This window comes from Oreochromis aureus, linkage group 6 (genome assembly GCF_013358895.1).
Source record: "Oreochromis aureus strain Israel breed Guangdong linkage group 6, ZZ_aureus, whole genome shotgun sequence".
Classification (NCBI taxonomy): domain Eukaryota; kingdom Metazoa; phylum Chordata; class Actinopteri; order Cichliformes; family Cichlidae; genus Oreochromis; species Oreochromis aureus.
In genome coordinates this window covers 24521582-24541533 of record NC_052947.1, presented here as the reverse complement: position 1 = coordinate 24541533, position 19952 = coordinate 24521582, and the positions used below count along the sequence as shown (strand labels likewise).

The following is a 19952-nucleotide window of genomic DNA, read 5'->3' as shown; positions in this document are numbered from 1 at the left end:
CTGCAGACATTCTCAACAAATCAGACACCTTAAATTACACATTGGAATCCATATCTCACACACACACACACACACACACACACACACACACACACACACACACACACACACACACACTAACTTGTGATTTATAGAAAAAGAGACACAAAAACAGAGCTTGAAAATTAGGTGACAAGCCGCTTTCTCAGGCTGTCGGTCAAGCGGCGTGTGATGCAAAATGACAGGCAGGATAGCAGGCGGGCAGAGAGGCAGGCTGCCTCGGTAATGACACACACACACACACCTGCAGCCCACAGGACACTTCACACCAATGTGAAATGAACTAATGGAGCTGCAGGACATTATGTAAAATAGACGACAGAGAGGAAAAAGACAGGGCAAGGTCAAAGGATTCAAGAGAAAGAGAGAGCGAGAAAAAGGTGACACTAATGCCATGCGAATAAAGGACAGAAATTAAATTGGGGGTGATTAGGATAAGAAAGAGAAAGTAGAATGAGATGATGATTAGCTGTAATCTAAGTAGCAGAGAATGAAATAAGTAGTGCCCTCACAATCCGTCTGAATGGCAGGTTTGGTCTCGCGAGTGATTACACCATTCTGAGCCCTCTTAGAAAGTAGGAATCAGGAGAAAGGCGATACCAAGACAAAGAGGGACTTTAAGGAGAAGGGGGATACTGTGTGAGTAAGTAAGTGAGAGGAAGCGATAAAGAAAGATAGGGAATGACTAAGTAGCTTCGATGTACAAGAGAGGTGGCGGCTGCACAAAAAAGAGTTAAAGAGAGGAAATGTTTAAAGGTGAGCAAAGCAAAGTGGGTCAGTTTCGCCAGAGCGCCACTTCAGCTAGTTATCTGTTTTTGGCATCTGACCTCGCAGAAGGGTTTGGCCTTATTTGGCAGCCCCATTTAAAGTGGGATGTGTTCTTGTGGTTGTGTTTTTTCAGCACATCTTTTAACTAGATTAGTAGATTGGTTCTTACTCCTATAGACTGAAAGTGCTCATGTAAGACCGTCTAAAACAGGGATGCAAAGTTATTTTACCTGCTGGGCTACATACAACCCACTGTAAGGTGAAGTGGGCCAGACCAACACAAACATTACTGGTCGATCATTGCTCAGACTGTCCTGTTATTATATATTTAGAGTATAGTTTTTTTTAATTAATTCATTGTAAATGTCCTTGTACTTTTGGTGTAGTGTGGGTGGCAATGGGAGGTGGGGGTCTTTATTATTAGAAAAAGCTCTAACGCTTATAATAAAATACAGTTAAAACTTCAAAATCTATTCACTCAGTCACATTTTCTAAAGCTGTGAAGTGGGCCAGATTGGAGTATTTGCTGGGCCCATTTTGGCCCCTGGGCCTTATGTTGGACACCTCTGATCTAAAGCATTTTCAGCTTAAGCCCTTAAAACTTTGAACCTTGAAATAATTAATTTTCAATTTTTTTCTGAATTTTTTTTCTGAATTTTCCCTGATTCTCTATCCTCTGATAAAATAAAACAAATAAAATATGAATTTGCAAATATCAGTTTAGATTTGTGTATTATTTGCTACATCTGGCATTTATTTATTTTGCAGTTTATTGTTTAAAAATATATTCTGCAATTTATTTAAGTTTTTTCAGGGAGAAAAAAATCAAGTCAAGTCTCAAAAAGTCAGAAAAAAAAATGTATCAAATGTAATACACTTGGTATTACCAAAAAATAAATACATACATAAATAAATAACCAAAAATATGTATAGGTGGAGGAGACATAGGTGTAATAGTGAGTCTTAGTTAGGTCAGTCTCTAACTGTGGGGCGGCAGACGAAATATAAACAAATGATAAAAAGTGTGAGGTGTGTTTGATCAGTTACATAATATTCTATGTGTTGTATTTTACACATTTCCGCCTTTTAATTATGCCTACATGCTTCTCTGTGTTTGGTTTTGCTGATTAATTTAATATGCCGCCAACCTGCCGGGGCCTGCAGATGAAAATTAGCACGTGTGGCTAAATGTGGTATATTTACATGATGAATTGAAGTGCTAATGTTAATTAATATGCTGGGTCAAACATAGACATAGTTCACAGATGGATGGATCCTGGAAACACACATTAAACCTGTACGGATTTTTTTTTTAAAGACAGCTTTTTTTTTTCTTTTTTATGTTTCATATTTAATTAATAGAGATAATTGTGCAGTTATGAATGAAGGTTAAAAAGCTGTTTCAAAACCCCTTTAGAGCCATGATTAAAACTCCAACAGCATTTTATCTATTTATAGGTTTGTTGGCATAAAGAAGTACATTCTGAGAATCTTTCTAACATCTTATAAAACAGCTACAGTATTTTTTAACTGCAGAATTTAAACATTTCTTCAGGTTACTAAAATACACAGATTCTCAGAAAGCACTTGAATGAAGAAACTGCTGTTGGCATCCGTAATTAAAATCTTTGTATCCTTGGTAAGTGACATTACACTCACCGGCCACTTCATTAGGTATACCTTTGCTAGTGCCTGGTTGGATTCCTTTTGAGTGTCCTGCTCCACCACATGCCAAAGGTGCTCTGTTGTATTGAGATCTGGTGACTGTGGAGGTCATTTGGGTACAGAGAACATGCACAAGAAGCCAGTTTGATGTGATTTGAGTTTTGGCACATGGTGCGTTATCCTGCTGGAAGCGGTCATCAGTACACTGTGGTAATAAAGGGACATGGTCAGCAACAATACTCGGGTATTCTGTGGTGTTTAAACACGGCTCAGTTGGTATTAAATGGTTAAAAGTGTGCCAAGAAAATATTCCAAACACCGTTACACCAGCAGCAGCCTGAACTATTGATACAAGGCAGGATGGATCCACGCTTACATGTTGTTTACACCAAATTCTGACCCTTCCATCCGAATGTCGCAGCAGAAATCGAGACTCACCAGACCAGGCGATGATTTTCCAGCCTTCTATTATGCCATTTTTATTGAACTGATCTGGTTAAATAGCCACACTAAACAGTATATGGTTTGTGGGAGGAGATGTTGATTTCTCCCACATTTGTGCTCACAACTGTCTCAGAAATCTTGGAAATACCAAATCCCACAAAATGATCAAAACATCCAGCCCTCAGTGCTTCACAGCAGCGCTGTTCTTTTTACTCTTTACTCGCAGAGAAAGTCTTTAACAGCAGTTCTTCAATATGGAATTTCATTTTTAAAAAAGCTTTGAGCAGTGAGCTTTGTAGTTTTGGGGTTTTTTGGAAGATGCTGCTGAAACAAGAGTAAATAGTGCACTCGTATTGTCAGCTGTTGGTTAATACACTCCGAGAGCACATTTATTTAGGGCACGGTCGACGGCATCATGCTCACTGTAATGAAAGCTCAAGTCACGTATTTCAATACTGTGTTTTTTTAAACAGCCTCTAAGAACAGAAGGCACAGAAGAATGAGCTGTATCAAATTTGGCTACACGGGCAACACGTGTTAGCAGGATGACATCATCCTTAGTTTTGGTTTTGTCACGCGAACCGCCACCAAAAAAAAAAAGAAAAAAAAAAGAGCGTCGTCAGCCTCATCTGTTTAAAGCGAGGAAGCGGCGACTGCTGTGAGCGGTGGAAGTGTGTGGAAGAAGAGGGTAGTATAATGTCAGGTAAACCACATGTTACACTCATCTGCACAATCCATTTAAAACTCAGCAGGTTGAAGCTGCAGTCATCAAACAATGATGGAAGTGTGAGGTTAGAGATGAATAGTGCATTAGCTGCCGGTCATGCGTGAAAATACCATCATTACCGAGTTGAGTGTATGAACTGTCAAAGCAGGGAATACGCCGGCTTCAGCCTGCTCACACACACAAATGTAAACACTCGACTTTTCTACTCATTTCCAGCGTTGCCAGCCCCTCCAACGTCACTTGACACTGCAATGTTGTTAGCATATAATCGCAGTGAAAGGTAGGTAGTACATCCTTTCTCCCCCTCTGGGTAAGAAAGTGGTGGAAGAGGGAAGACTGGCTTTGATGTAGAGTGGAGGTCGTGCACGTAACCCAAGCACTGCTCTGCTTCCTGCATGACTAACATGTGCATATGCAGGTTTATATAATTAGTCCATGCATGGGTAAGATGTTCCACAGGGGGCAAATATAAGAAAGCACAAAATACTGAATCTTCTACTTTAAAATTGAAGATCGTGTGAAGCGAAGCGAATGAGAGCTAACTGACTAAAAGTTTTCTTTTCTTGGTGCTGCTGTGAAGTGTGGTCCAACATTTCACATCAGTTTTAGCCACAGTTTATCTAAAATGACAAATAAGTAAATAAGACATAACAGAATTAAAAAGCAATGTAACTTTTTTAAATCAATCCAAGTCATAGGAGACCTTTGTCTACAGTTATGCCTTTAACATCTTTTTTTTTGCCTTATTTTGAACCAACAAACGCCAATAAAGAGAGCTGAAAACAGAATAAATAAGAACATGGATGTAAGCTGGTTTTAAATATTTACTTTTAGCTTAAGGCTCCTTGCAGACTGCATCTGGCAACCAGTCATTCGTGGATTGTAATTTTGAAGACTTTTAATATATTGCCATGGCCATCTTTGTTTAGTAACCAAATGGATCACATTTGAATCAGGAGTAGAGATGGGGAGTTATCTGCTAACAGTACCAGCTGCTAGCCTTTGCTGGTAGATCATTTTAAGTTGGATTCCCATGAAATTTGGTACACAAGTTTGTGTTTACCATTTGGTCATCCTGATCACCGTCACATCCCAACTCTCACCTATTCAACGTATTGCCCTCTGGCAGGTGTTACAGGTTCCTGAAAGCAAGACAAACAGACTCAGCTTCTTCTCAAGTGTCATGACATCTCTCCCTCAACACCACTACTACCTCGTCTTCTATTTCTCCTTTATCCTTCCTTCCATTTCTCCTTTGTCTCCTCCCTGCAATAATTTTGCTCGTGTGCAATATCACAGCCAACAGGAATATTTAATCAATGCGCAATATCTTAGATCATCAGAATCCTCTGTGCAATATTATCTATTGTCAGTTAAGTCATAGTGAAATTGCAAAATACTTGCAACTCACTTTTTGTTGCCACATTACGTGGTTACCATACCTTGCGTATAGAGATGGGAATTGATTAGAATTTAGCAATTTCGATTCCATTATCAATATCACTTATTGATTTGATTCTCTTATCGATTCTCATGGGGTTCTCATTGGCTCTGCTTTGAGTCACCACTATCATTAAGTAGCATATCAAAGATATTCCTGCAAATTAATTCATGCTGTGTGGTCAAATGTCTGTGCATGTTGGGGGTATTTCTCTGCTTTTTTGGAGGCTGCAGCCTGACTGCTCATCAGTTTGTTACCTGTTAAAGTTCAACGTCTGGCTGCTAGGCTGGGGTCAGGGTAGCATTAGCATACCGTCTGGCTAACTTAGCATTAGCATGCTATCTGTGCAGATGATCACAAAGAGCCGAAGTTGTGTTTACAAAATAATGTACTTTTTTCTGTCCTGGATGCAGTTTGTGCTTTACCATCAGAATATCATTCTTTTGTGTAATAAAAATAAAAGTAATGTCCATATCCATGCTGCAGACTGCGCTACTATTTTCCTAATCCTGCACTTGAACTGAAATCAGCTAATTGTAATACAAGTGCAACCAATAAGCAGGATCATTAGGCCAGCAAACTAATAGTTCCAAGGAATTAGCATTCTGGGAACTGGTTCTCAATTCCCATCCCTACTATATAATATAATATATAGTACATTTTAAATATTTAAATGCAAATGACTGCATGTTTGTTCTTTGTTTTTCTTTTTGCATCTGAAGGTGTAGCCTCTCTGCAGTTTTGTTATACGTTGAATAATGGCAATAAAAGACTTCTAAGTCTAATTCTAATCTCCTTGTAGCACCATTATCACGCTTTAATTTGCATAAAATTTTCTTTTATGCTCATATACTGTCAAGATTTCAGTTTAAAGGTGGACTCAAATACAGACCAAACCACAGAGTAAAACAAAAAGCGAGCTTTATTAAAACCTGATAATTAAAGTCCACAGAAGCAACAAAAGGTAAACAAGTCCAGAAGGGAGAAAAAAAATCCCCAAATAACAGACAACACACACATTTAGACATGAAGCCTGGAAACGCTGAAAACTGACACAAGGGAACCGGGAAGTACAACAGACGATCCAGCAAAGACAAAGAAGCAGACGGGAATATTTATACACAGAGGGCTGATTAGGGAATCAGAAACAGAAGGGCAACGAGACGCTACTGAAAACAATCAGGAGGCAAAACTTCCAACATGAGAACAGAAAGCTAAACTGAAACTCAAACACAAATGTGTTCAATAAAAACTGAAAGCAGAAATCAAGGATTTTAAAAAAGGAACCATGCCAAATATCTGCAAAACTAAAGAGATTTCCATCAGCTGCACTGCATTTTGTGATTGCTTCAACGGTTATTAGTTAAAGCTGGGATGCTAACAGGTTAAACTGAGGTGGGGGGCATGGTCAGCTTTTATAATAACAATAATAAATTCAATTTTTTGGCACCTTTAAAACACTAAGGTTCACCTTATGCATCATCAGAATAACAAGAATAATAGAATAGATTAAAACCTTGGAATAATATATGAGTGTAAAACATGTCAAACACTATGGTTATAGTTGACCTGCTGATGTGAACAGATGAGTTTTCAGCTGTGATTTGAACTGTGTAATAGAGTCTAGTTGACAGAGGTGAAGTGGAGGTGAGTTCCAGTGCAGCTAAAGGCTCTGGCACCCGTGGTGTTAAGTCTGAAACGAGAAGGGCTCAGGAGTGCAGCTTAGGCTGAGCACAGAAAGGGTGTGAAAGGATGATGGAGGTCTGAGAGTTATGGGGGGGGTGCCATGAAAGTGAGGAGCAGAATGTTGTATTGGATGTGTTAGGGAAAAGTGAGTGAATGAAGCTGGATCATAATAGACGTAATATGATCGGGTGACTTCTGAACCATTTGAAGTTGATTAAGAAGTTCTGAGGGGGATAATCCAAACAAGAGGTGGCCAGGACGCGACCCAGAACTTGTGAGGTGTTGAGAAAGAAAAAGGGCGTAGTCTAGAAATGTTGCATAGTTGAAAGAAGGCTGAATGTGAGACATTATTGATGTTGGCAGTAAAGGAGGGAGGATTCTCCGAGATGGCTCCAAGATTTCCGAAATAAGCAAAAGTGTGGATTTGAAAACATGTATAGAAACAATATTAAGTTTATTTTGAAAGTGAGTCTAAGCATCAGTGTCTTACATGCATGTTTTAAAGAACTACTGTTAGTTCTTTATACAGCTTAAGGTGAGATTTTAGTACCTTAGCCTCATTTTACATTGTTTTACTTTCACACACAGGCTGTGTTTCTGCTTAACTCTCAGATCTCTATTCTAGTCACCCTTTAACAGAAGGCCTCAATGTGGACAGACTAAAAAAGGCTGCTGACACGATGCTGTTTACATCATTACAGCAGCTCTGTCACGTCTCCTCGGAGGGAGGACGTTTGTAAATAATCCATCGTGACTTCTTTGTCCTGATAAGTTGTTTGGTGGTTTTACATGACTGACCTTCCCTTGACCGCTTCGTGACATCTCCTGGAGCAAGAAAAAAGCTTTCTTTTTTTTCCTTGGAGAAAAATGTTTTGACGCGTGCTGCAAAGTTGCTGCGCTGCAATAAATATCATTGAACCAGGTGGCCATCTTAATTGTGCACTCAGTAGCATAATAAATGTGATGAGGCTCTCTGATTATGAATGCCACCTTGTCTGTGTTAGAATATTCATAAATATCTTTAAGATATCAAAAAGGTTTGCATCACATGTGCTGTCTGGCTGAACCACAGAGTATTGGTGCATATTCTGTGGTGCAGTCAGACAGCATTAAAGGAGGATGGTAAACTCTGAGCTACAGACAAGACTATATTTGTTTCTCTGGCTTGCAGGAGCTGGATACGCTCCATAATCATCTGTGCCCTACCTTCCAGTTCTCTCTCGTGCTGTATGACTCATGACCTTATTTGCTGATTGGCTCTGTGTATCTCGTTTCCAGGACGACCACTCCATGTTTTTCCAGTTTGGTCCATCCATCGAGCAGCAGGCCTCCGTCATGTTGAACATTATGGAGGAGTATGACTGGTACATCTTTTCCATAGTCACCACGTATTACCCTGGTTACCAGGACTTTGTCAACAAGGTAAATAAATACAAAAAACAGACGCTTTCTATTATACTGCATCATTAATTTATTATTATGTAGCCAATGTGTTTGACAGACTGTAGCATGACCTAAAAAATGAGTCTATGTCAGATATTTGCTTTAATAATGCACCAATAGGCACCAACAGTGTGCAGTATAAAAGATGGACGTAGCTACCATTAAGTGACATCACCCATTGGTTTTGACCTGTGCATTTTGAAGCTTCAACGATTTGGTTTGTTGGTTTTATTTAGTCACACTTTTATGAAAGTGTGGATTGCTAACTTATTGCCTTAGAGCAAAAAGGTCCTGAGTTCGATTCCACCACCTTTCTGTGTTGGGTTTGCATGTTCTTCCTCTGTCTGCATGGGTTCTCTTCAGGTGTGAATCTGAGTGCAATGGTTGCACATCTGTCGCTGTTGGCCCTGCGTCAGATTAACCACCTGTCCAGGGTGTACCTAGCCTCGTCCTGTGGCAGCTGGGATTGGCTCCAGTCCCCCCCCCCCATGGTCCTGATAAGGATAAGCAAAAGAGAATGAAAGGAGGCCGTGGTATAGACTGTGTAAAAGAAGGACAAAGATTCTTGGTTGCAAAAATGGAGCGAGTGCAAAAGTGCCTTGAGCTGATTTTGTGATAGGCAAGAAGGCAATTTCACAGTCAGACCCACCCCTGCCCATCACAGCTGTTTTTTTGTTTGTTTTTTTTACTTCGACATGACAGTGGTGAAAATAATTTAGAGGCTTCAAAACGAGACAAGATTTCAGAAACAAATGGATAGTGTCACGATAGCTACATCCATCATATATAGAGAGACTATGGGGAGCTCCTTGGACTTGACCTGGCAGTCAGAGGAACCACACTCCTAACTTCAGGATTGAATCAAATTTAATAATAATAATAATAATGATAATGGATTGGATTTATATAGCGCTTTTCAAGGCACCCAAAGCGCTTTACAATGCCATTATTCATTCACACTCACATTCATACACTGGTGGAGGCAAGCTACGGTTGTAGCCACAGCTGCCCTGGGGCAGACTGACATATCGCGCCATCGGCCCCTCTGGCCAACACCAGTAGGCGATAGGGTAAAGTGTCTTGCCCAAGGACACAACGACCAGGACAGAAAGGCCAGAACAGAAAGGCCGGGGATCGAACCGGCGACCTTCTGGTTACAGGTGCGCTTCCCAACCCCCTGAGCCATGGTCATGGACATTTCAAAGTAAAATTCAGCTGCAATGCTGAAACAAAAACACATTTACGTAAAAGTAAATTTTTGTGTGCCTTATCTCTGCCTTTATCCAAAATATACAACTACTCGATAATAAGTTGAAATCAGAAATATAAGGAGGAGTATTATCTGCAAAGATAATAAGAACTGGTTTATAATGGTCGTCATGTTTTTCAACCATAGATTCATCCAACAGATATGTTTTCACACTGGGTCCCAGGCACACTGGATTTTATTACTTTTGTCTTTTGGCTACCTAATATAAGAAGCCTGAGATTAATGTACTTCCTTTAATAAGATACATGTCTTCTCCTTTTAGTCTCCTGTTTTTTGTAATTTTGTGGTTTTTTAAAGACAATGTACAGTTGAGAAGATGATCTTATTTCTGAGAACATGATTGCCACAAATTCAAGTTTCAAAAAATGATAAGATCTGCAGTTTGGAGTTGGAAGCACGCGGGATGCTAGTTCTACTTTCTGATTGCTTTAAAAGCAGACAGGCCTTTTGAATTTTGCTGCTCGGTGGTTTCAGCCTTCTTATCTGAAGGCCAAGAACGCACTCTTTAAAGAGGATTGTGTGAGATCCTGAATCACTTTGAACATCACACACACACATCTGAGCAGAATAAAAACTTTATTGAAGCCAAGCTAATCATATTTTGTAATAACAATTCAGCAATGGCAATGTCTTTCCTTTGAACAAAGTTAAAGAAACAATCTGTTTTTTAAAAAAACATATAGAGGGTATTTGGAGCCTGGTACTTCTCTGAGGAGTTGTATTATCTTTATAACATAAACTCTGTGTGTTTGGAAAATAAGAAAAAAGCCCAAAGAAAAAACTGATTGTATTTCTATAGTCACTTTTTATGAGCATCATAAATCTCGTTGTGCTCTCCTCTCTCAAGCAAATTTTAAAAATGCTTCGAAGACCCAAATTTTCTTCCTTAATTACAAAACAAAGTTGATGTTGTGATGAGAAGTTGCCTATTTTTAATCTCGTACAACTCAGTTTGAATTGATTCCCTTGAGGAACAGCTATTTTCAAAAGCTACAATACTTACTTCATCCAAGTGCCATATACTGTTTCAGTTAGAGATCTATAAATACAGATTTTACACGTCTTCCTGCGTTGCTCATTTATCTGTTTACAGGTGAGCACAGAAAAATAAAACCAGCACCATCTCCTAGAGAATTTTCTTTCTGTGTGTGAGGATATAGCTGTAATATCTGGGAAAAAGAGATTACCTAATCTTTTTTTTACCTAATCGACCATTGCTTCCTCCTCCCAGGAGATGTGTAGAGACTAACTGTTTGGCAGTCTCGAGGTTGGAGGAGGAGACATCTCAGTCAGTTTTGTTCCAGTATATCTCCTTCACAACTACACTGCATGTGTGCAGCCCACGCGTCTTCAAACAATCTCCTGCTTTCTCTCCAGGTCCGCAGCACCATCGAGAACAGCTTTGTAGGCTGGGAGCTAGAAGAAGTCCTCCTACTGGATATGTCAGTGGATGATGGAGACCTCAAGATCCAGAACCAGCTAAAGAAACTGCAGAGCCCTGTCATTCTGCTGTACTGCACAAAGGAAGAGGCTACCACTATTTTTGAAGTGGCTCATTCTGTGGGCCTCACAGGTTACGGCTTCACCTGGATTGTGCCCTCGCTTGTGGCTGGTGATGCAGACCATGTTCCCTCAGTCTTCCCCACAGGTACACCCAGACACCAGAGCAGAAGAAAGTGCTGTCAAGATTTTAAATTTTAGGTTTATGTGTCATGTGGTTGAAATGAACCTATTAGATTAATTTGCAGCAACATAATTTTGTTCTTGAATGCAGATCGAGACACTTTTCAAAAGATTTTGTGTGATTCATAGATAAAAACCTTTTCTTTCATATTGTGCCTCGGTTTATCCTCTTTTAGAAGCAACCCGGTTCAGCTGTTCACCCTTTAAATCATCTTTCTTCTGATTGGCTGCCCCTTGCACACAGGTTTTAACAGCAGCCAGAGCCATGTTCCTGACATGACAAAATGAAAAATATCTCTTTGGCACCATGCACATCCTGCAGTAGAAAGAGTCTGAAAAACTCGAGCAGTCTGAAGCCTAAGCTCTCAGCTCACATGGATTATTTGCACTTGACCTCGTTATTTGAAACTTTGGCCATGTTTAATAAGAGCATTTCCAACATGAGCAAGGGAAAGCATAATACTTCAGTTTCAAGGTGTATTTTAATGCAGCCAATTAAAAATAGAATGTATTTCTTTTAGTATCACACAGGATATTTATCGTGATGCTTTGCTATTAACCAGAGCGAAAGATCCACCTCGTTCTCTCTCTTCTTGTAATATTGGTCGATTTCTACTGTTTAGAGTTTCGTTTCTAGAGTTAGTCCAAGCAGGAGGACACTTGTGATCAAGCGGGGCTGAACTTCAGGATTTTCATTCTTTATGTTTCCTAAGATTTCTAAACTTCCAGATTAACACATGTTAAACAGATTTAATTTATCTGTGTTTATTTTCTATGAATTCTGATCAGTTTTTCAAGAAACTGTTGAGCAATAATCCGTTCCGCGTTATCGCCACGGGCCAAAGAAATGGTGCCAACATCTCTGAGGGGGAAGTTCTGAGTGGCTGAGCTGCCAGGTCGCATCCCCAGGCGTATGTGGCAGCGCTGAGTGGGGGTTTTACGCTCACAGCCGAGAGGTTTGCTGGGCAAGGATTTAGTATTTACACAGCAGAGTGTATTCAATAAACTCCTTTTTTCACATATAGTTTGGAAATAATGGGAAGGCTTGATTGCGTCATTGCTTGGCTGGTGCGTAGTATTCTGTCATGTTGGCAAAGTGAGGGCTCTGAATTCAGACTGGAAACGCCAGAATGCAGTTCAAAAGCTTTATTGAAAAGACAGCAAGTAATGCACCGAAACGTGGAGTTGGGTCTGAGCAGAGATAAGCGGCCAGAAGTTCTGTGAAGGGGAGGAGAGGAGAAGATTATCTGAGAAGGAGAAGAGCTGCACAGGTATGATTGTGGAGTGAGTAATGGGAACAGTTCTACTCGCGAGCTTTTGGTCCAGAAAGGAGGTTTTCTGATGGAAGTAGGGAATCCGGGTTTTGCGAATCCTTCCAATGCAGGGTTTGACTGAGCAGTAGCCGGGGCTGGAGACAACGCTGACCTCCGTGGAACGTCAGATGGGAAACAAGGATTGGAATTTAAACGAGGAGTGAGGTAACTAGAAGAGACGGAGCAACAGTATCGATTTACTCGGAAAACAGCTTCCTGATTTCCAACAAGGAGAGTCTGATTACACTGCAAAAATCAGTCTGTCTAACCAAGTCTTACAATCTTATATCCAGCCAAAAAGTCTTTTTGATTTTGTTTTGAGAGTGATATGTTAAGCATGAGCACAGGGAATAGGATTATTAATCTCCTGTTGAGAATATATGTCTTTGCAGTGCACCACCACAGAGGTTAAGACGGTGTGTTGGAGAGCTGCTGCCAGATAAATCTGCTGCCATCAAAAACTGCTGAGTTGATTGCATTTAATCTGAGAAGTAGTGGAAAGAAGTGACTAGACGACAATACCCCACCTAAAGGTGGAGCGCACCACTTAGCCTGAAATTCAAGGACTTGCTAGAAAAGAAAAGACAAAGGATAACCCTGCCTGCCCCTTCCCATGATGCTCTCAATCGTGGTGTCTTTGGACGGCTATTCCTGTGCTGCATCATATATTATACTGGCCATTCATCGCTTTATTCTGCCTCACTACCTGTCAATGTTCATAAAAATTTCTTCGGTCCTTTAAACCAGATCAATGAAGTCTGAAGTGTATTGTTAAGGCTCCACTGCAGTCTCATAACATCTTGTCTGTCCTGTGGGAGGACTCTCTCCTGAGCTTTGTATAAATGTAATGTGCTTTGAATTTACACAGTCTGCTACACGCTGAAGGACTGTAGTCTCGGTTTTTGCATTTCCATTTACCAAGCTGACATCAAGACGCTGAAATGTCTGCAATGTTGCTTTATTCTGTGGTAGGTTCTCATAAGACTTTGTAACAAAATGTGGGCACAACTGACAGATGGGCCTGTTTGCATATATGCAAATGTTCTCCTACTGTATTTGCAGCTCACCAGTGGCAGTCAGTGATTAGGTACACGCTGATTTTTGTGAACTGAGTTCATAATGTGCTTGGAAATTAATTTCATCATGTGTTATCGTTTTGCATCCACTGATTTTTCATGAATAAGAGGTAAATCATGACTAAACACACATTAGTTTAATATTGTAGCTATCCGTTTTACTAATAAGCTGAAGTCTGGCCCCGTTGTTACCAAAATTCCCAGTGATGGTTTGAAAGTATTTCTCCAGGGATTCAGGTCCTTTTTGCAGTGGCTCTCCCTAGAGCCCTTCCACTCACTGAGCATGTTTAAAGCCATTTATTTCAACTACAGTTAATTTATTACTGTATTTCCATTTGCCTGAGCAGGTGAAATATCAAATTTTAACATATGTTTGAAACCGGCAGAAACACCATTTTCAGGCTGGCTAAAAACGGTGTTTTGCCTTTTCTCTTTTTTCCCCAATAGATTTACAGCCCAGGTTTCGAATGACACACATAATCCTAACCAGCCATGGAAAATGACCTGAAAACGCAGTTGTTTCTGTGTGCAAGAAATGGATGTTGACGTGTGATAGCCAGCAGTTTCTCATGCTTGGAAAACCAAGCATAACAAAGTGAGCTCAGGAGTAACCGTAGTCTCAACTGATGCTCATATTTAGCTGTTTCTTTTTCTTTTTTTTTCACCTTTTCAATATTGTTTTTAACATTTTAGACATTCCTTCTGAGTTTTGTCTCCCTTTTGTCTCTTTTTTTCACCTTCTCTAAATGCTTTTATTTTTGTATATCTTGCCCCCTCTGGCTAATTTTCACAGCACTCTGCTCGCCTGTTTTTCTCATACTACTCTCTCTCTCTCCGCTTCCTTTCATCTTTCTTTTGTCCCTCTCTCTTTCCATACATCCCTTTCTCTCACCTCATTTCTCTCTCCTTTGCTCTCTCACTATCTCTCCCAGGGCTTATCTCAGTGTCATATGACGAATGGGACTACAACATCGAGGCCAGGGTATGTGATGCAGTGGCTGTCATTGCTACGGCAACCTCTACCATGATACTGGATCGAGGGCCACACACCATGCAGAAGTCAAGCTGCCTCGGGACACCTGACAAGAAGAGCGCAAACACCGGACACTCCAAGGAAATACTGAAGTGAGTTAATGCACAGGCTGGAATGGATGATGTGCATACATGGTGAAATGTGTAAAGAAATCAAACCCCTCAACTCTGAATGTCCTGGTGTGATAAGCCAGACTGCGATGCAATACTGTGCTTACCTTGCAAAGCGGCGTGATTCTTGAGAACTTATAATCTTCATTACGAGAGAATCCAGGCAGTCAGCTGCCTGTGCGGGACGTTTATTGTCTAAAAACACATGAGCTACATTGTTTACTACACTTGCTGCTTTCCTAGCTCCTAAAGCTTCTCAGATTGTGGCTCGTTTTTCTTTGTTGGTGGCCTGTGTCTCCTACAGTTCGTTGATCTTGTTCTTTGAAGGTAGCCTGTGGTAGAGGGTGATAGAGGATTCCTCCAACCACCTGCCAAGGACAACTTCCCAAAAAAGCATGTCGGGTTAGCATTTTCTGTGTGGGTGTAATAAAAGTGTTTGCTGGTGTTTATCCAAAGATAAGTGCTTTTCAGTAGCAGCTACTTCATGTGGAGAGGTTTAATGTTTTCAAGGTTGATTTTTAGGATTTTTACATGGAGTTTGTAATAATCGTTTTCTTGGTTTTACCTAATTTTTTATAAAAAATTTTGGACATTTTGATGGACTGATTAGCAGAGACAGACAGGAGTCTTCATGGATGATCATATTCACAGACTACATTGTGAGCTGGTCTGTCTGGAGAGGTGGCAGTATGCTCTGGAGAGAAGACGAATGAATGTTAGCATAAGCAAGATTCCCACTGTCCATGACTTCTATTGGAAGGCATGGACAGTGCACAGGAGAGGTGATGTAGAGAGTGCAGGTAGGGTGGGGTGAGTGACGATGAGTGTCAGGTGTGCCAGAAGGATAGCGACAAGAGTGAAAGGAAAGGTTGCTATTTACCTGCTATGGTATATGGTTTGGAGAAAGAGCTGCTAACAAAAAACACAGGAGGCCACGCTGAAGCCTGCAGAGTTGAAGATGTTAAGATATTCATTGGATATGATACCCATTTGAAATGATTACATAAGAGGGACATATCAGGTTGAGCAGTTTGGAGACAAAGTTAGAGAAGTAAGGTTGAGATGCTTTGGACATGTGCAGAGGAGGGTTAGTGGATATATTGGCCAAATGAAGTTGAACATGGAGCTGCCTGGCAGCAGGAAATGAGAAAGACCACAGAGGAGGTTCATGGATGTAATGAAGCACACCATGCAGAGAGCTGGTGTGAAAGAGGGAGATGCTAGGGATAGGGTGAGATGGAGGCAGATGATCCGCTGTGCCATGTGAGAACAAAGAAGCTGACAGGTAAGCAGGTGGTACAGCATTAGCTAGGTGGGGTAGGACACAAATCAGTGGGTTGGGAGGCTGCCAATTGCCCCTTGAGACAAACTGGTTTGCTTTTCCGTCATAATTTTTAGCACCAGTTGTCTTGAAAGCTTTAAGAAATACATGCATATCAAGACAACAACAGAGGCAGAAGCTGGGTGGAAAACAAGAGGAGACAAATATGAAAAATCAACAACTTGTTTTATCTTGTTATTGCTCCACGATCACTCTCCTTTTTCATTACACCTGCCATGCAGTCACATGGATATAGTGTCCAAGTGGAACATCTATTTTCTTTTTCCACTTTTGGTTTTCCGTCATTGTTTGGTTCAGTTAAGAAAAAACTAATTTGGCTGCGTTTGGGAATATAAGATTAAAAATACTATTTGGTTGACATTTAGCTCCTATCTGCCATTCTCATAGACATTCAACATGTTGAAAATGACCATAAAGTTGCACCTAGTTGGTTAAAAATCCGGCACTGAGTGGTTCCAATCAATATATACACTGTACATGAAGAGTCTTGAGTGAAAACAAGCTGCAAAATCAACATATATTTGTGTTCAGACATTGTTTTAATACGAGCACCATCCAGGAAAGTTAATCTCCCTTACTGAAAAAAAACAATAAGCTTCTTTCACCTAATTTTATAAAGCTTAAAATTTATATTTGTGCAGCCAATGAACATGGTGTGTTACAAGAAAATGCCTTTAGAAGTAAATATGTTTTTAAATTAATTAAATCAAAGCCAAAGCAGCCATCTGGTTTTTGGTTGCCGGAGCAAAAACTACTACTACAAATCTAGAAAATGTGCGACCCCACACATGAAATACAACGTGGGCACAAAAAAATACGCACAGACATTGAACAAAGCAGAGACGTTTCCTTCAGGAGAGCCAGAATTTGTTTTACTGGCCAATAAAAACTTAAAAAAGATGAACAGAAACATTAACTCCCTTCTTATCTTTATCTTAACTCACAGCCATCTTTAAAGAAAAACATCCTTCTCGCCCCCCTCTCTTTCTTCCTCTGAACTTCCTTGTTTTGCCTTTTTGGCACATTACAGAACAAGACGGAGCATTGGTATTCAATAATTAATCCCCATTTAACTTCATGGGGCATGCTTTTACTGTTCACATTGATCACAGATTCCACAGCTAATTGAATGCTCGGGGACAGCCGGATTAATGGAAAAAAAGAGATCCATAGAACAACAGTGGGGTTATCACTCGCACACAGAAACACGCATGTAAACACAGATGTGTTGGTATAGCATGACATTTAAGCGCTCTTTAGGACTTATTTTAATAAAAACTAAGAACTCCTGAGGACATCTCCTCTAATAAAAGCGGTGCTTTAGCCTTACAAAACTACTCACCTGTCTGCCTCTTTCTCTATCCTTCTCTGTTTTTTTATTTGTTTGTTTTTTTTACTGTCAGTTTGAATTTCAGGATTGCAAAGAAACAGGGAGATATTATGCAACCTCCCTTGCCACTACGGCATTAATCTCCAGGCTGAGGTTGATGTATTACTGCAAATTTGGGTCTTGTCTTTACCCTTGTTTCTGTTTTTTTTTTAAATATGTGGAGCACTTATGCGTGCCATCGAGGTTTCAGCCACCAACAGGACAGAGATAACAATAGCGCCACGGCCATGAATATTTCAGTTCCCAAAGGACGCTATCAGACCCAGGGTTAGCTCTCAATCATCCTTCGGGCACACACCTGGGATGCTGCCGTGCTGTTTGTGTGCGTGTGTGCTGCATGTGTGTTGATACTGTGTGTTTTCCAGCCATCCATTCCATTTTTCTCCGTTTGACTGAGTGAAGCTACAGAATTTGGACCACTGGATCCTGATGGTGACTCCAGGGGCTAACAGGGGTCTAGAACACACACACACATACACACACACACATAGACACACTGCATATGCATAATTCCAACTCTTCCATTCACTCATCCCGAGACACAAAAGCAATAATAAGGCCATATGTCTCTACGAACTCCTATATAGCTACAGGCCACAGTGGGCTGCATGCATGCCAGATTAGCATGGCATCCTGTCAGCGCTGATGGACGGAGATGGGAGACCCCGGTGAGTCACGCTCACAAATTTGTTTAGGGGCTGCTTGACCTTAGGGGCAACACACACACACACAGGCGTGCATGTAGAAAATGCATAAATACACTGCAGTTACTCCAACACGGAAACCTACACAAATAAGCAAATGCACGCACAAGCGCACAGAGCTCTAGAGGCCATCCATTGTTTCCTGCCTGACAGAGAGGACAAGAACACTGGGGTAATGAGAAAATGTGCTCCAAGTGGTTTCTGGATGAGGCGCTAAGGGGCTTATTTGTGTGTGCAGAGAAAGGGATGTTTTTTATTGTTTGTTGTGTGTGTGTGTGTGTGTGTGTGTGTGTGTGTGTATGTGTGTGAGGGCTGGCATTCAAAATTCTCTCAAATCCCTGTGCTGATTTACAAATTCCTCACCGGTAGATATGATGTAAGAGATGATAAATATTTTGTAGTGAGTGTGCTTTTGTGCAGTCTGACAAGACATTTTTCTTCACGGCTGTGGGCCCGCTGCATGCCATTCTTTTGAGCATTCAGTAAAATTCAGCCAAAAAAGTCACTGCTGCTTCCTGTACACGCAAGGCAAGCGTGCTCCTCTCGTTTTCTTTTACCTTTAAAGTATTTTTTCCTTCCTGTTTTTTGTCCTGCAGCGGGAGAGCAGCATTATTACATTTCTTAATATGCACAGTAAAAGTGTCTGTCTAATAAATCTGTGTTTATTAGATGGCGAACAAGCCATTGCATTGTGCTTCTGGGCATCCTCGCCACTGAAGAGGGTTAGAGTTATAGACTGTAAATAAAGATGGTTCTCACCATGAGGTCCAGTTGGGAGCATTTTTTGCCAACATCATATTGATGTTTTAATGTACTTGGTGGGCAGTTCTGACTGACAGATTGAGTCTGAGGAATTGGACTTCTTTTTTGTAACACACAGACTGTATATAAAAGATGGGGCTTCATAGTGTACCAGTTTACACATCTGTCTAACATATAAACGTCCACAGTATGAGACCTGGTGGAAATACAAGTCCACAAGAGGGTTTGATCTGGTGTAAAAAGTCTGCCTGACTGTGACCCTTTGTGAAAAAGGAAACAACTGAAAGAAGTTTACGTTTTATATTAAAGGTAAATTTACCCTCTGGGGCAATATCACACATGGTAACCTGATTTGCAACATAAAAAAGGAAAAAGAGCAAAACAAGAAACATATAAATAAAATTATTGTGATATCCTACAATAAAACTTGTGATTTGAAATTGTAGAATTCCTGGTATTTCAGTGAGTCTCCTATAAAGCGTTAAACCTGCTTCAAGCAACCCTCTGAAGTCTACAGGAATGCAGTCATATGCTAAATTGATCTACAAACGGTTATATTATCAATGTTGTTGTTTTTTATATAACATGATGTTCATTCTATTTCTGTTATGGCCCATCTGGCCAGGCCATAACATAAGGGAAAGTCATCCTCGTCAGACCCCAAGCAGCACATCACACAACAGATAGTATTTCATAATGATTTATTCACAATAGAGTGATTCCTGAGGTTATTTGACACAAAAAAAGAACTGATTACAACTTCAGGGTGGACCTAACGCGAAAACAACAAACAAAAAGGGAGTCTACCTCAGGGATCTAACAAACTTACCTACTGAACAGAATTAAACCAAAAGACAACAACTTACCTCCCTAACTAAAAAAAACAAGAGAAAACTATAATGAAACAAAAAGGCAGTCCACCCATACTCCAGGAAATGAGCCAATCCGCATGCCCGTCCTCCAGATCCACCAATGACGGAAAGGCACCTGCACACTTAGATTTGCATACAACATTAGGACAGCAGTCGTAACAAGTCCCCATTAGAGTCCAAAAGG

At 40.5% G+C, this 19952-nt stretch overlaps 1 protein-coding gene across 1 annotated transcript in view; it reads left to right on the top strand.

Moving 5' to 3' along the window:
* The first annotated feature begins 247 nt into the window (after nt 1-247).
* grin2bb (glutamate receptor, ionotropic, N-methyl D-aspartate 2B, genome duplicate b) overlaps nt 248-19952 on the top strand; it is a 59542-nt gene continuing 39837 nt past the window's right edge. The window contains exons 1-4 of the mRNA XM_039613494.1: nt 248-261; nt 8049-8192; nt 10861-11131; nt 14488-14680. Coding sequence (XP_039469428.1) covers nt 8061-8192; nt 10861-11131; nt 14488-14680 — 596 coding nt within the window. The 5' untranslated portion in view covers nt 248-261; nt 8049-8060. The remainder of the gene's footprint in view (nt 262-8048; nt 8193-10860; nt 11132-14487; nt 14681-19952) is intronic.